The following is an 18263-nucleotide window of genomic DNA, read 5'->3' as shown; positions in this document are numbered from 1 at the left end:
AGATTTTCGATGATATTCAAGTCAGGGGACTGTGACAGCCATTCCAGAACATTGTACTTCTCCCTTTGCATGAATGCCTTTGTAGATTTCAAACTGTGTTTTGGGTCATTGTCTTGTTGGAATATCCAACCCCTGTGTAACTTCAACTTTGTGACTGATGCTTGAACATTATCCTGAAGAATTTGTTGATATTGGGTTGAATTCATCTGACCCTCGACTTTAGCAAGGGCCCCAGTCCCTGAACTAGCCACACAGCTCCACAGCATGGTGGAACCTCCACCAAATTTGACAGTAAGTAGAAGGTGTTTTTCTTGGAATGCGGTGTTCTTCTGCCATGTAAAGCGCTTTTTGTTCTGACCAAATAACTCAATTTTTGTCTCAGCAGTCCAAAGCACTTTGTTCCAAAATGAATCTGGCTTGTCTAAATGAGCATTTGCATACAACAAGCAACTTTGTTTGTGGTGTGAGTGCAGAAAGGGCTTCTTTCTCATCACCCTGCCATACAGATGTTTTGTGCAAATTGCGCTGAATTGTAGAACAATGTACTGATACATCATCCGCAGCAAGATGTTCTTGCCGGTCTTTGGAGGTGATCTGTGGGTTGTCTGTAACCATTCTCACAATCCTGCGCATATGCCGCTCCTGTATTTTTCTTGGCCTGCCAGACCTGGGTTTAACAGCAACTGTGCTTGTGGCCTTTCAGTTTCAACTGTAAGGAATGTAAATCAGGAAATGGCCTTCCCCTAAGCCATGATACTGAACAATCTTTGTTTTCAGATCTTTTGAGAGTTGCTTTGAGGATCCCATGCTGTCACTCTTCAGAGGAGAGTCAAAGGGAAGCACAACTTGCAATTGACCACCTTAAATACCTTTTCTCTGATTAAGCACTTTGAGCTACTTTTTGTAAGCACTTTGAGCTACTTTTTGTATGAAAATGTGCTATATAAATAAATGTTGTTGTTGTTGATTGGACACACCTGTCTATGAAGTTCAAGGCTTAACGAGCTAATCCAATCAATTTGGTGTTTCAAGTAATCAGTATTGAGCAGTTACATGAATTCAAATCAGCAAAATTACAAGGGGACCCAAATTTTTGCACAGCCACTTTTTCACATTAGATTTAATTTCATACAACTAAATATTGCTTCACTAAAAATCCATCCATCCATCCATTTTCCAACCCGCTGAATCTGAACACAGGGTCACGGGGGTCTGCTGGAGCCAATCCCAGCCAACACAGGGCACAAGGCAGGAACCAATCCCGGGCAGGGTGCCAACCCACCGCAGGACGCATACAAACACACCCACACACCAAGCACACACTAGGGCCAATTTAGAATCGCCAATCCACCTAACCAGCATGTCTTTGGACTGTGGGAGTAAACCGGAACGCCCGGAGGAAACCCACGCAGACACGGGGAGAACATGCAAACTCCACGCAGGGAGGACCCGGGAAGCGAACCCAGGTCCCCAGATCTCCCAACTGCGAGGCAGCAGTGCTACCCACTGCGCCACCGTGCCGCCTCACTAAAAATCTTTGTTCAGAAAACACCTCAGTACTCAGATGTTCCTAGGAAATGAAAGACATACCACTGTTATCTTTTTTGTTGAAAGTATTATGCAGACTGAGAGGGGTTCCCAAAGTTTTTCATATGACTGTGTGTGTGTATATTATATATATATATATATATATATATATATATATATATATATATATATATGGCTAACCAAGGACACAATTTTGCAGGTGTCTCATTAATTTGATCCCATTCTTAAATATTTGTAGAAGCAAATCATTAGGCAAAGTTCCAAAAAAGAGGTGCCATGGCAATCAACGCTCCGAAATAACAAAATGACCCTCTCTTTCACAAAAACCATAGGAGAGAAAAAGTCATACTATTATGACTTTTATAAAAGATGCTTCAATAGCCAGACAAATCCACATATATTTGTCTATAAAACCAATGAGAAAAATAACTACGTGTGCGTGTGCAGACACACAAAAACACAGACCAATGGTTTATAAGCTAAACCAGACTTAACCATTTAGAAATGTTTAATCATTTTGCAAAGAACCCTGTAATAAATACACATCACAGTGCTCACTACTTGAAATGAAAAATTATCAGCTGTCTGTTTGACATTTTGATTTAATGGGTTAAATACCTAACAAACTGCACAGAACAAAAAAAAAGTATGGGGAGAAAAAAAAAAAAAAAACAACACACCACACACACACATAGGACAAGTAGAAATGTTTCCAATTGTTTATAAATATTTGTGTCTAATAGACATTAGCAAACTGAAAAATTTGAATAACAAGTTTAAGCCAGTAACAATGATAAAGTTGTGCCCTACAACACACCATTTTCAGGGCTGTCTAAACTAATTAATGGTTTCAAGTGTTCAACCCAAGTTAAACATCATCAGATGCAATGCAGTTTGCATCGCTGGGCAGGGTGCCAGTCCACTGCAAACATAAAAACATAATTGCAATCTAAACAGCAAATTAGTATGCATTTTACATTATCTGAAAAAGTTCTGAAACTTTCTGCAACAAGCATCATCTCTCTTACCTTTATAAATAAAGCACTCTCCTTTATATGTAATATTTATTGCAAACTCCTAATCTCCACTTACAAGTGGTTTAGGCCCACCTGTCAAGTTAGGCACGGTGCTACTATGTGAAAATTAAACATAAATAATCTTAAGTGCATAGAACATACAATAAGTAGGTCCACATGAACATTTTCTACAGGAGCCATCTTAGTACTTCAATTGTCTGCAGGTGTGGTTAAAAGTATTGCTTTTAAGGTAAACGGGCTTAGAAAAATTTACTGCCAGTCACCCAGGACACTGCGGTTTGGCGATTCACAATCGGGTCATCTGCACATAAAAAAATAACATACATACTTTAAGTATATGATTGTGCAGTCTAACTTTGATGTCTAAGTTTTTTTTCTTCTAGACACAAAAGTTTGATTACACAATTTAACCAAATATTTAGAAATAAGAAGTCTGACTACATATTGCTCTGGTATTTGGGTGCCATCACCGAGAGACTCTGGTTTCTTCCAAGAGTTCAATAAATAAACTTTTTCAAGTGACGTGAAAATGTACCGGTGTGTGCAAGTGTGCTGCAATAAAGCTTCAGTCTAGGACGGGGCTTTCAAGTTTTTGGCATAGGTTCTATTAACAGGACAGAATACAATTTTTTGGAAATTTTATCAAAAGAACCCTTACTCAGAACCAGGTAAGCATCTTTAAAAACATCAGTGTGACACTAGTATATTCATAAATGTATATTGACTTTACTGGGAAAGTAATAACATTATGACACAACAAATACATTTCATATACAGTGAGCAAATGATATGTCCATGTTCAAAAGTGTTATACAGAACTTTAGCTGAATGTACAATGCTGTATGAGTTAGAACAGGTATATAGGCAGCAAGAAACAGTACTACAGTAACAGACACCAAATACGAAGCAACTCTAGATGTGGTTCCACTCCACAGAGCACATGCACTCACTTCTCAAAGACCATTTTGTGTCAACTTTAATATGTACATCTTAAGAGTATGGGATTTTTTTTATCAGAGACAATCATAAAAACTTGCTATGTTAAACCTGAAGTTTTTGTAAATGAACTACATAAATTATGTTTGAATACAAATCAGATTGTGTTACTTAATAATAATAATAATAAAGCAACAGTATTAAGTAACACAGTTGTACAGCATCAAGAAATGGAAATTAATTTTCAAGTCTAGGGAGAACAAATGTACAACTACAAACTGATTTAGGTTTGACTTTCATAATTCCAGCAAAACTCTGGTCAATAGATTCTGTTTCTTTGCTAAGCTCAACTAATAAAATTAAAATTTAAACAGTACTTTACTTTCAATATGGTGCATCATTAAAAGTGAAAAACAAACCCATAATTTGTTAACTAAACCATAACAGAAGGACCCAACTCCAGTAAAATGTAAAGAGCATATTAAAGTATGTGAAAAAATCAAAAAAATACTTCACTCTTAGCTAAACGAAAACTTCCCTCATATGCACTTAGTTTGAATAATGTACATCACATTCGCAAAACAAATGAAAAGAGATTAAACTATTGTAGTTTTTAGGAAGAGGTTGAACAAAAATTAAGCATTTGAGAGCAGTGCTTTAAGAACAATGCTTATATACAATACAGACTTTACAATTCTAAAGTGAGGAGAAGATTGGTGAGGTTTGTTGAGTTTTGATGTGTAAATATATGATCTGTAGTTCATGTAGTTGAGAAACCTATTGGAAAGTGAAACTTATGATTCTTAATACAGGCAAGAACTAAGAAGAAGCTACAGTATCTCTCAAGAGCACCAAACAACTTCCAGAAGCAGTAAAATGTTAACACTGTTAGTTAAATCCTTTCATATCTATAATAATAAAAGGCAAAGCCCTCACTGACTGACTGACTGACTCACTCACTCACTGACTGACTCATCACTAATTCTCCAACTTCCCGTGTAGGTGGAAGGCTGAAATTTGGCAGGCTCATTCCTTACAGCTTACTTACAAAAGTTAGGCAGGTTTCATTTCGAAATTCAAAGCGTAATGGTCATAACTGGAACATATTTTTTGTCCATACACTGTAATGGAGGAGGCGGAGTCACGTATCGCGTCATCACGCCTCCTACGTAATCACGTGAACTAAAAACAAGGAAGAGATTTACAGCACGAGTCACACGCGGGAACGAAGGTAAATGACGTTAATTTTTGACTGTCTTTTAATACTGTGTAAGCATACATATTAACACATGTGCAATTAAACGTGTGCATTTACGGGGTGATTTCTCAGGCTTAAAAGCTCACCTTTTATCAAACGCGGGAACAAAGGTAACGGACGTTGTTCACTGTCTTTCAATACTGTGTAACCATACATATTAACACATGTCCAATTAAACGTGTGCATTTACGCGGTGATTTCTCAGGCTTAAAAGCTCGCCTTTTACTAAAAAGGTAAATGCAAAACTATTTTCTATCAGTTTATTGAAACGCTCCCGCTAAGGATTGCAATAACATATTCGCGAGATAAAAGAACGAAGTAGGGGGAAATGGAGGAAGAGCCGCAAACAGCGAAGAGCAAAAAATTAATTAAACAATTGAGAACGGAGCGAGTTAAGCATACAAGCATGTTCATAAGGGAAACAAAGCACGATGTAAAATGTAAGTTTAAATTAAGTTTATACAAACGCTCCCGCTGCGGATTGCAATAACATATTCGCGAGATAAAAGTTTAATGAGAAGACACGAGGTATAAACGAACCACACGCCGTGGCGCAACGTTAGGGGCAACAGTTTCAACCATTCTATGATCTGCTTCTCGCAACTGAAAGACGGCACATGGCGGATGTTAGCCGACTTGCTGACTGCAACGTTAGGGGCTTCAACTATGGCGCTGACGCCACATCTCAGTGCCAACACTTTGCAGACTCTACTTAAAAGACACGCCCTCCTCAGTGGACAGTTAAAAACACCAATCAAACTAACGATGACATCAAGTATTACCCAATCAAAAGTAGGAAAGGAGGCATCTTCATAAAATGCGTGTGGGATGATTTGCATGACACGCTGCTTTAAAAAAAAAATTATAAAAAAAATACGGGATAAATCCCGTCCAGTATTGATTCAAAACGGGACGCACAATTTCATTCTCAAACGCGGCACGATTCCGTATTTTAAAGGACGGGTGGCAACCCTATAGTGCCAGGTAACCACCCATACAATCAGATTGTGATTCAGACTAGGAATGCAATGAATGTAATTACCCCGATCTACATACAAGGCGAAAGTCTTGCAACATTCAAAGATGATGGTTTGGGATAAGTACACCATACAACATAAAAGAGCTTATGAAGCCTTGAACCGAAAAAAGCAAGATCTCAGAGATCGTAAAAAAAAAATAGGAGGTAATGTCGTTTTACTCGCTGTAGATTTTAGTCAAACATTACCAGTTATTCCACGAGGGAGACCAGCAGATGAACTCAACGCGTGTTTAAAATCCATGCTTCTCCCACGCTCGGTTATATGTCGCGTGTTCTCAGGTAGGTGCACCAAAAAATGTATACATTTAAGCATGTAATGGGCAAACAAAAAATGAGGTATACCCGAAGGCACTGCAGTAGTACTTAATGTAACTTTACTTCTTAAATGTTAATGTTTTACTGTTTAATAATTTATACGCTTCTTATATGTTGTTCAAATTCTTTTATCAAAATACCACGGACAGCGCAATGCACGATAACATGGAGTGAATACACCATACGCATCCACCCATGGCTGCCCTGCTGTGCGCAGATAGGAGTTGATTCTACAATAAAATAAAATAAACATAAAAAGAGTAAAACAATTATCACCCATAAACCGTGTGTGTGTGTATATATGTGTATATATATATGTTGATATGTGGATGTGTATATATATATATATGTAGATATGTATATATATGTGTATATGTATATGTATATATATGTTTATATGTGTGTGTGTGTATTTTATATATATAAAACACAGCAACACTCATAACAATGACAACACAATTACATTGACAATCATGTTACGTTATTTTTAAAATGTTTCCTTTTTTTTTCATAACCTCTTTTAACACACTACTTCTCCGCTGCGAAGCGCGGGTATTTTGCTAGTATTATATATATGTGTATGTGTATATATATATATATATATATATATATATATATATATATATATATGACAGCAACACTCATAACAATGACAACACAATTACATTGACAATCATGTTACGTTATTTTTAAAATGTTTCCTTTAGTTTTTCATAACCTCTTTAACACACTACTTCTCCGCTGCGAAACGCGGGTATTTTGCTAGTTATCAATAAAATCTTTTTGATGAAGTTTTCCTCAAGACATTACCCTTTGACTATGTATACTTAATAAAGCTCTAATACTCGCCCCAGAACTATAAAGCCATTCAAGAATCAGATTTCTAGTGCTGTATATTTTTAAGTATCAAAACTATTAATTTTCAAGCTGCGATTCCATTGGCATTCCCCCATCATGAACAGTAATCTTTTATGAAAATGGTTTAAGCTCTCAATGATTACTTCTTGAACAGCATATTAGAGTTTTCAGAAATAGCGTTACCAAGTAAACTTGTTTAATATTTATGAATCAAATTTAATGTTAAAAAAAATTAGATATATTTTATAATATAAAAAACTATGGGGCTCCGCCCCCTGCTCGCTTCGCTCACCAACCCCAGTGTTTGATTTACCAGATATACAATACAATTTATTTTTTGTATAGCCCAAAATCACGCAAGAAGTGCCGCAATGGGCTTTAACAGGCCCTGCCTCTTGACAGCCCCCCAGCCTTGACCCTCTAAGAAGACCAGAAAAAACTCCCAAAAAAACCCTTGTAGGGAAAAAATGGAAGGAACCTTGGGAAAGGCAGTTCAAAGAGAAACCCCTTTCCAGGTAGGTTGGGCATGCAGTGGGTGTCAAAAAGAAGGGGGTCAATACAATACATAGAACAGAATAAATTCTCAATACAGTATAAAAATAAAAATTCTAGGAGTATGGAATAGAATTTCACATTAGATGATATCACATAATATGATTTGGATTTGTTTTAAGTCCTGGAGACCTCATTCATCAAGCTGCCTTCCCCATTTTGCCATTCCACATCTGAAATAGCGCTAATCCGACGAAAGGACCCCTCAATCCCACGTCCCCAGTCATCAGGGATGACTTTACCTTAGGCAGGCAATCTACAATTTAAAGAGATTGTTATTTTCTTGTGAATTGTTACATATACATCATTTTCACTTTTACTTTAAAAACTTTTGTAAAAACAATACTTGTCCTTTATTTCTGGCCACGTGCGTGGTTACATCTCTTTCTTGCCAGACGTATAATACTGCTCGTGTTGTGAAGCGGGGTGGGGTATCTGAACACATGCTAAGGATATGTCTTTGGATCAATTGCTGTCTTTCTGCTGCTTGCGAATTGTCTCTTCTGCCTGTCGCATGTCGTTGTTTTAAGAGCTGGGAGCACATGATGCTTGTCTGCCAAAAGCAATCCAACAACTGCTTGGTTAGATGTCTGTGGACTCCTTTTAAATGATGGCTCACTGCCTGGTCTCACACGACATTGTAAAAACAATACTTGTCCTTTATTTCTGGTCCGGGGGTGTGGTTAAATTCTTTCTTGCAGGACGTATAACGCTGCTCGCGTTGTCGGGGTTTGTGGGGGCTGCTGTTGCGCTGCCCTTCGATCTTTTTAAAGCCTGCACAGCCGCTGTCCTTTTTTGCTACGGCCCTGGGACAATCTCTTGGCACCAAGTCTCATGTTTACGGTCCCCGCGAGACGCACCGTGGCAAGTCTTTGGTCTCGCGGGTCTTTTAAATGTCTTCCGAGAAGATCACGTATCATCGCATTGCTTTTGCTTTCCAGGACAGGATTTCTTTTTATAAGAGAGAGATCTTGGGAGACAGGACTTTTTATCCTGCGATGAGACGTGATCTTTTGAAGAGAGACAGACATTTTCACGTCCTGCGAGATAAGACTTTGTGCCAAGAGATTTAACCACGCCCGGGGCTGGAAATAAAAGTCAAAGAGTTGATGACAAAGTAGAATGTGGTTAATAATTCAAAAACGTTGGCGCAATACACAAGCAGAGTAGGTTAGAGATAATGGAAGTACAAAAATCTAAAAAAAAATGATAGTAAAGATCGCATAACAAACAGAAATTATTACTTGGTGAAATAACGCAGAAGTGAAAAGTGATTGACTAGTGATTGGATTTAAACTTTAGTCGGAGACTTGTAAATCATCTCATTTGTGTTGCCATCAGGGAAAAGTAGTGTTAAACCCCAATGAAGAGGCGCATCCACGAGAATTAAGATTTGTTTGGTGAAAGTGAAATCTACATATGCTGTCACGCTTGGATCACAGAGTTGCACAGATACCCAGGAGATTTTAGAGACAGAAACGTTATACAAACGTAAGTCTCTTTCAGAAGTGGATCGAGCTCAGTGTGTAGTCAGAAGGGACAGTTCCGTCTCTCAATTAAAATAACAGAAAAATGTTCCTCATCATAGGGGCGCGCCTCGGGAGCAGGACCCCCAACAAGAGCAGAGGATGTCTGTGTAAGAAGAGAGACAAGGCAGTGAGACAAAAGGTCAGTTGCTGTACAGGCTTTTAAATGTTCATAGCGCTGTGCAAGATGCAGATAAAGCAGCACAGCAGCAGCAGCAAGCCAGCAACTGATCGAGAATAGAGGTGAAAAAAAAAAATTTTAAAAAAGAAAGAAAAAAAAAAAAAAAAAGAAACCATTTGTTTCTCATTGTATCACTGTTTTAGAGGGGGTTTTGGAGGAGCGACCGCAGAACACGAAAAGCAGAGAAACAAAGTGGGTGGCACGTAGCAAAGGCCCAGGGTGAAAAAGGGGGTTTGTTTACATACATCTCCTTTGCGTGCAAAGCTCCCCCCCAAAAAAAAACACAAAATGGTATGTACATTAGCAAAGTTGGAAAGGTTTATTCGAGGGGAAAAAAAAAAAAAAAAAACACACACACACACCACAATTCCACCGGTTTATAATCTGCTTTGTCACAGACTCAGATGCTAGAGATAAACATTTTTATTACAAGTATCTTTCTGAGAAAATGCCCTTGTAAAATTACTCTTTATTAGAAACCTAGTTTACTATATGCGTTTAAGAAAAATGAAAAGGTTATATTATACACCTACTACTGTGACCTGAAATTACAAGTATTGAGCCACTTCATCACTGAAATTAGTGAGAGAAGGAATCTGCCAGCAGGGTTGCAATAAAGAAAAAAACAAGAAAAGGCATGGATCTTGCAAAGACATTAGCCATTTTAAATGTAAAGCTTGTCATAAATATTCATTAGACAAAGCAGTTAATTTGCTTCCATGCAGAAGGATGTGGGTGTTAGTTCCTGCCCTCTTCTATGGCAACAGTGCACAGAAGTGGGGGTGTCTTATTCTGCTTTCAAAACTACTTGTTGAAGTGTAAATATGACACAGGCTATTCGTTAATTCACAGGCACAGAGCAAGTTTTAAGCTCAATCAAAACAGATGGTGTTGTTGGCTCCTATGACAAGAACCACTGCAGATCTGTATATCAAACATTTTTCTTATAGTGCCTTTTATATTTCAACAAGATCTCCATGTAACATTAACCTCAAAATATTCACATTTAGTCATTTACCTAAAGCAAATTATGAATCACAAGTCAACAAAATGGTGACACAATGGTTCCGATCCCAGATCACTCACTGTTAGAATGTGAGAGAAAAACTGGAGAACCTATTAGGTATAACCCCATGCAAAAAGGAAGCGAGCACAAATATGTGCATGTTAGGCTATTTAACAGAAGTGTGCCTTTGTATGTGCCCTGCTCTGGACTGGTATTGCATCCAGGTTTGGATCCTACCTTGGGCTCAGTGCTATTAGGACAGAGACTGGATCCTTCAACTGTAAGCTTGGAATAAACAGGCTGAAATGTTATTGTTGGATGGATAAAGTTTTAAGGACTGTGCAAACTGTTGAATAAATGTTGAGGATGCATAGTGTATCAGTGGTGCAAACTAAACTGGTAAACTTGTGCTTTATAATCCAATTCCTTGGGCCACATTAAGAATTAAGATTACTAACTGTAATAAAGCAATATGGACTGGAGTCAAACACAAGGAGTCAGTCACAGTGTACCTGAGACAGTGCCATACATGCTGCGGATCATGACCAAACTGCGAAGTACAGTACTAACAGGAGATGATTCTCACATGTAAGAGTTGCTGCAGGGAACAGCTTAACAAGATTAGCACAAAAAGAGCACAGAGAAAAAGTACCATATATCCTCATTTAAAATAATTAAAATAGCAATTGTTAAGCTACATCAGATTGAAATAAGTGTCACTGTCGTTACTATAAATGTTATTCAGTTCGAGTGAATAAAAAGGACCTGTAATCATGAAATGAGGATGTTAGGTAAACAGTAAAATCATCTCTGAAGTATAACTGGGTGGGTCTACTATCTGGGTAACCTGGGTGTACATCCTGGGACCTTGACATATATGGGTTGGGGAGTAATCTTGGCATTATTCAGCAGTACCTCACACTTTTGCATGACAACATACGTACATGGTTAATCACCTATATCATCACTTCTCAATCTAATGTACAAGTGACCACTAGTCGAAGTGGGTCCACCCTGGCTCTTTATTTTATTATGTGATGTTCATAGAGTTTAAATATATATGTGTGTGTCTCACTGTGGCCTGGGTTGTGTCTTAATTTGATTTTGCTGTAATCCATTTCCCCAATTACATAGATAACACATGAGAGATGACACTTGGCATTCATGATGTGCCCAACTTTACCGAATAATCAAATTAAACCAACAGTCACCATACAAATTAAATATCTCGTCAGAGTCTGGACAATATTCATAAAGAATGTCTCATCACATCCTCTATATGATGCATATTGTGAGAGATCACATATCTAAAGGACACCTGCAAAGGTACTTCCATGTTACTCCAAAGTAATACCTCATAAGAAACTGGTAGCATCTTTCAATGTGTACTTTCCAAACCAGCACACAAGCTATTTCTTAATTAGGGATACCAACTTTTTGTCTTTATTAAAATTTAAAGGTTAAATGCATGTTAGTACATATAGTATTTGTACAATGACAATATTCATAATTGTGGCTCTGTATGCTACCACAATGGATTTGAACTAAAGCAATCACTATATGATTGAAGTATAGGCTTTCTGCTTTAATTTAAGATGTTTACTAAAAATATTGTATGAGCTGTTTAGGAATGACAGCCATTTTTCTGCATAGCGCCACATATTTCCAGGGGCTTAAACGTGTTTGCACATTTGATCGACAAGCTGTTCCACAGCCAGGTGGGAGGAGGGCCCTAATTATTTCATTAACTATTAAGCAGGTAAGAAGTCTGAAATTGATTACAATTGTAATCTGCATTTGGGAGTGGTCACTGTGAGCACTCGATATGAGATCCAAAAAGCTGTCCATTCAAGTAAAAACTGCTCACCGTTTGGCTGAGAAAGAGTTGGTAGAAACACGACGAGTGGTCAAATCAACCGTTTTTACATGCTTTAAAAGAAGGAACTTCCTGCTGAACTCTGCAACACCAGAAGGTCTGGAAAACTACAGAAGACAACTGTGCTGGATGATTGCAGAATTCTGTCCTTGGTAAAGAAGAACCACTTTACAACATTTAGCCAAACCAAGAACACTCTCTGGGAAGTACAACTTTCCTTGCCAAAGTTGACAATTAACAAAAGACTTCATGAAAGTAAAGAGAGGGCTTACCACTGGTAAACTTCAAGCATAGGAAGGAAAGATTAGACCTTGCCAAGAAACATTTTTCAAAAGCCTGTCCTGCAATAGAACAATTTTCTTTGGACAAACAAAACTAACATATATACCAGAACGTTGGGAAGAGGAGAATAGCTCATGATCCGAAGAATACCACATCAACTGTGAAACATGGTGGAGGCAGTTTTAGAATAATGATCATGTATGCCCGCGAATAGAAGTCAGTTACCCACGCTTACTGATGCTATGACTGGTGACAGAAGTAGCAGCATGAATTCTGAAGTGTATAGGGCTATACTATCTGCTCAAATTCAGCCAATTGCTGCAAAGCCGATAGGCTAACGCTTCACAGTACAGATGGACAATAGGCCCAAAAAAGAAAAAAAAAACAACCAAAAAAAAACTGTAAAAGCAAACCAAGTGCTTTTCAAGGCAAAGTAGTAAAATATTCTTCAATGGCCAAGTCTGGACTTCCAACTGGACATGCTTTTCACTTGCTAAAGACAAAACTAATGGCAGCAAGTCCAAAGAACAAGCAGCAACTCAAGACAGCTGCAGTAAAAGCCTAGCAAAGTATCACTAAGGTGGAAAGCCAGTGCTTGGAGATTGCAATGGGTTTGAAACTTCAAAAATGTATTGATTGTAAAGGATTTTCAACCTATATTGAAAATGATTGTATTTATGATTATGTAAGTTTGTCCAAATACTTTAAGCCCCTGAAAATAGGGGGACCATGTATAAAAATGTCACATGTGCACTGGGGGCAGCTGAAAGGCTCAGATAATAGTAATTTCCTGCCAGAACAACAAAGGGCACTGTTAAGTGATACTGTTTCTCTTCCTCTCTTTGCAGACCAGAAGATCAACAACCTTAACACCTCGGACGTCACTTCAGGTGTCCACCTGCCTGGACCCACCTCTTCCTGTTAGAAGTACTTAAGCTCTGCCATTTTGAAACAGTCTACTCCAGAGACTCATCTTCATGACTTTTTTAATGCATTGCTAAACCTATGTTTTGTTTACATTACACGGAGTTTGCTTTCAGAAACTCCAACTCTTCATATTTGTCTGTGTCTTGTTTTACACTATCTTTTCTAAACAGCTCCATACAATAGTTTTGTTAAACCCCTTGAATCAAAGCCGAAAGCCTATACTTCAGTCACATCCTGATTGCTTCGTTTCTGATCTATTGTGGTGGTGTACACAGCAAAACTAATGAAAAATGTGTCACTGGCCAAATACTTATAATGAAATAGGAAAATACAGTCAGGTCCATATTATATACTATAAATATTTCCACGCATTGCTTGCCTCTTTGTGTGGCATTGAATTAAATGTATTTGATTCTATATCCTGCTATACAAAATATGGGTTTCTATAATTTTTTTAAAGGCATATTTGTGCTTTTTCATTTACATGACAGTCTGTCTGATGCATTCAGAATTCATTTTGCAACATTACCCACCATACTATGTATGTTAAACCTGCTCATGAGGTAATCTAAGTGTTGCCCTTCTCCAGCTCCAAAAAGCATACTGCAACTGCACTTAGACTTAGTCTTGTTACTGTAAATACATCCTAACATTTGGTTTAGTGCTGTTGCAGTCTGTAGCTCTGAGGCACACTAACAGTGGATCAAGACTAAGACCAAACCAGCCAAGATACATCCTCAGCTGATAAAGCATATCAACTGACCCATAAGTCTGGGTGGAAATTTTAACAAGACAACTGTGGGTTTATGCTGCATAGAACTATTTTACATTAGCATTGAGAGGCAATGAAAAAGATTCAATGTGTGGAAACATATTCACTGTGTAATAGCTATGCAAAGTCAAAGATCATTAGCTGCCTTGAATGTCTAAAAGTATAATGTAGCTTGTTGGGAGAATATGTCAAAAACTAAAAGCATTTAAGGGAGTCTAAAATAATTTTATGCAAGATGATGAATTGGCAGATGCTGCAAAGTTAACCAAGATACAATTTCATAGACTGCAGTGCTTTACTAAGAAGGAATTCTCACAGTTAATAACATACAAATGTTTCCCCGATTTTTTAACTCCCTTAGACCACAGTTAAAGTAAGCAATAATTCACTATTGACACTGTTACGCTGGCTACTCATTTCTCTCTCTCTCGCACAGTGAGTGTTTATGCATCATGTATTATTAGTATATACATAACAAATATAGTTCAAAAGATGGTGTATCAAAAGCATTAGCTTAACTATCAAGATAATATTGCATTGTAGTGTTACTGGCAATTTCTATCCTTAATCCGGGGTTTAAAGGGGAGAAAAAAAAAACAAAAAAAACCTGCACTTGAAAAATTGGACCAGGAGTTAATACAAAAACTACAGCAACCAATCAACATGAAAATGAAATTGCAGGTCAGCTTACTTGGCAAGACTCTTTGTCATCCATACTTTCAAATAAGTGTTGGAAAAATATTTTCTTATTCAAAAATCATAAATCACACAATGACAAGCAGTAACACAATAACATCTAATTTTTTTAAAAATATAGTACTTCAAAACAAAAATAAAATCTCTACAAATCAGAGTAAATAAGACATTTACTGGTTTCAAAGCAACATTACTCTTAAGGGGAAAAAAAAAAAAAAAAAAAAAAAAAAAAAAAAAAACACCTTTCGAATCAACTGAATACCTTACCTTTCTTTACAGCAGCCATCTTTAAGCACAGATAGATGAAGGTTTTGTATTTATAGTGTAGGTGAACAGGTCTTGTCCCATACTTGAATGAATGCTCACTCTGGTAGTGTTAATGAAAAAAAACCAACAGCTCTGCAAACAAAAAGAAAAAAAAACATTTAAAATGATAGTCACTGGTCTGCTAGAGGGAGGATGAATATCTTTCAGATGACTTAGGCAGGCCTTTAGGTGCCACTTAAATATTTTTTAGTAATTTTACCATCACATGGGCTAGATTAGCAGCTCTATTGGCTCAAAATTTATTTCCATATATTTTGCACATTAACAACTATTTTCTCATTAGTTTATGAAAAAATTCAAATATCTCAATAAAAATGCATCCATCCACAAATTAAAAAAATCTCCTTAACACAAAGGCAATATGATATAGACAAGTCAGTGTGTCTCATTCATCACCTAGCATATAAATCGACTAAATCTGTCGATGTCATGATCATAGATCTAAGAAAACAGTGCTATACACTTTCAGTTTGTATCAATCATTCTACTAAATTTTAAAACAAACATTTAAGAACAAATAATGTAGTTCAACTAACCTACGATTTTAGTTAAATCATAAGCCAATGTCAACAGGATAGAATGGAACTTAGCTTGGTGAGAAAGTGTATTCGGTTATCAACCTATCTACTCACTCAAAACAAGAAAAACAAAAATGAGATTTTTCGATTTGTCTCCACCAAACTAGTCATGGCTGTCTTTGGAAAACAACTCTCATGACACAACACTTGTTTTAGAATTATGTACCATTCCCCCACTTCAGTCACAATAAGCACATTGGCATTGTCAGATCATTAATTTTATTTAGCAACAGAACAGCTACTCCAGAGAAGGTACACAATATGTTCTGGGCACCTATTAGTAATAGCATAATAAAAGAAATTATTAATGAAATTATATTTGTATGAAGAAAGTTAATTTGCTTGCAGTACAGCCAAATTACATTGTAGTTCCAGAAAGGGACAACAGCACATTATGCATGCACACTAGAACAGCTGCATTTCTCTCTCATTTCTTTTTTTTGACTATAATTATTTTTGAACAGCTAAAACAAAAATATGAAAAATCTGAAATTTTGAAATAAGTGATTTACTTAAAAAAAAAAAAAAAAAAAAAAAAAAAAACTTATTACTGGCCAGCTTGGGAACAGATCTGCAAGTACAGTGATCCCGGCCAGCATCAATCTCCTTGCTAAATGGCATTTCAATATATACAACACAATAACAGGTGCAATTAATACACTTACAAGTTTATGCAATTTTCTGTCTCCAACTCATGATTTGTTTTAGCAAGCAGTGGGCATACACAGTATCAAAAAGACTTGACACTATCAGGATTTTCTCTTGCTGAGCCACAAGTATCTAATAACCAATGCCACTTAAGGAGATATTTCTCTCATCCATATTATCCATATTACTAAACGAGAATGGTAAACCGGATGGATGCAGGGACATCCGGCCATAGGCCGTGGACGCAAAAGACGTACTGCGCAGGCGCCCCCACAAACCCCCCCCCCCCCTCCAAGCAACGGAAACCGGATGGAAAGCAACGTAAAATAAGAAATGAGGCGCCGCGCCCATAGCACACAGAAAAAAGGAGTCAGATGCCGGCGCCGCACACAGCGCCGCACGAAGCCCATGACACACAAAATGGAACACACACAAAGAAGAGGATTGAGACCCACGACACACAAAGCCCCCCTCCAGTAACTGAAGTAAGAAATGAGGCGACGCGCCCCTAGAACACCAAAAAGAAAGGAGTCAGACGCAAGCGCCACACAGCACACGAAACGGTACGCACACAAAAAAGAGGATTCAGACCCACGACACAAAAACACCCCTCCACTAACAGAGATAAAAAAAAAAAAGTGAGGCAACGCGCCCCTTGCACACAAAAAAAAGATGTCAGACGCGAGCGCCACACAAACCCATTGCACACGAAACAGGACAGACTACGGACATAGCACACGAAACATACACAAAAAGGAGGATTCAGACCCACGACCACACTAACATAAATAAGAAATGAGACACAAAGCCCCATTACTGAACGAACCGTCCGTATTAAACATACGTCATCTGAACACGTTCAAATTATGCAGCATAGATCGATCTCATTACACTGATGCACTATTAACCGTTCAACCACAGAAAAGGCTCCATATTAAACATACAAAAATGGGCAAGGCTCAATACAAACAATGAACGTCGTAAACTGCAACAGGCTTCTCACACAGCACAGGCAAATCGATTACAGCTCCAGAATAGCACGTCCCAAATACTGCACATACAACGACGCGCCTCTCAAACGGCACAAGCAAAACATACACATCAAGGACATCAACGACAGACACCTGCTAAACGATTGCGCCAGTTAGCTGACAACGCGTTCAATAATGAGTCCACTATTCATGAAAATTCATTGGGATTAATGAATGTCATTTGCAATCATTGTCATTCACTTAACTTCCCTGAACAAACAACTGTCAATACAAGTAATGAATTTACACGTTGTTGTCAAAAGGGTCAAATTACACTGCCTCCTTTACATTCATATCCTGCATATCTACAGAAGGATACGGCTCGAGTAACGGGACCACAAACACGAACCCACATGAAAAAAAAAAACCACACGTCGGCACCTACAACGCGCTTCTGAAACCGCGGAAGAAAAAAATGTCTCGACTCCAAAAACACATGTCACTCCTTATTCAAAATACCGGTCCCAATCACAGAAACATTGGTATCCACTATGAAAATGAACAGTAACAATGCACGTGACATCCGTCTTGCCACACTATTAATTATAGATGAATGTACAATGGCATCCACTCACTTACTCAACACCATTGATAAACTTCTACAAACGTTGATGACTAATAATATTCCCTTTGGAGGAAAGCTACTTTTATTACGAGGAGATTTTACACAGTGCTTAACTATTGCTCCACATCCAATGCGCTCAGCTATTGTTCAGTCCACCATAAAAGACGCGGACAATTAGCATTGCGTTGATGAATAATAATATTCCCTTTGGAGGAAAGGTATTTTTATTAGGAGGAGATTTTACACAGTGATTAGCTATTGCTCCACATGCCATGAGCTCAGCTATTGTTCAGTCCACCTTAAAA

At 37.7% G+C, this 18263-nt stretch overlaps 1 protein-coding gene across 1 annotated transcript in view; it reads right to left on the bottom strand.

The window, feature by feature from the left end:
* adissp (adipose secreted signaling protein) overlaps positions 1-18263 on the bottom strand; it is a 102334-nt gene that overhangs the window by 46705 nt on the left and 37366 nt on the right. Inside the window, exon 2 of the mRNA XM_028801442.2 lies at positions 15077-15208. Within this exon, the coding sequence (XP_028657275.1) occupies positions 15077-15095 (19 nt within the window). The 5' untranslated portion in view covers positions 15096-15208. The remainder of the gene's footprint in view (positions 1-15076; positions 15209-18263) is intronic.

The sequence above is a fragment of the Erpetoichthys calabaricus genome, chromosome 5 (assembly GCF_900747795.2).
Source record: "Erpetoichthys calabaricus chromosome 5, fErpCal1.3, whole genome shotgun sequence".
Lineage (NCBI taxonomy): Eukaryota > Metazoa > Chordata > Cladistia > Polypteriformes > Polypteridae > Erpetoichthys > Erpetoichthys calabaricus.
The sequence above is the reverse complement of the archived record's forward strand: the minus strand, read 5'-3'. Positions and strand labels throughout refer to the sequence as shown.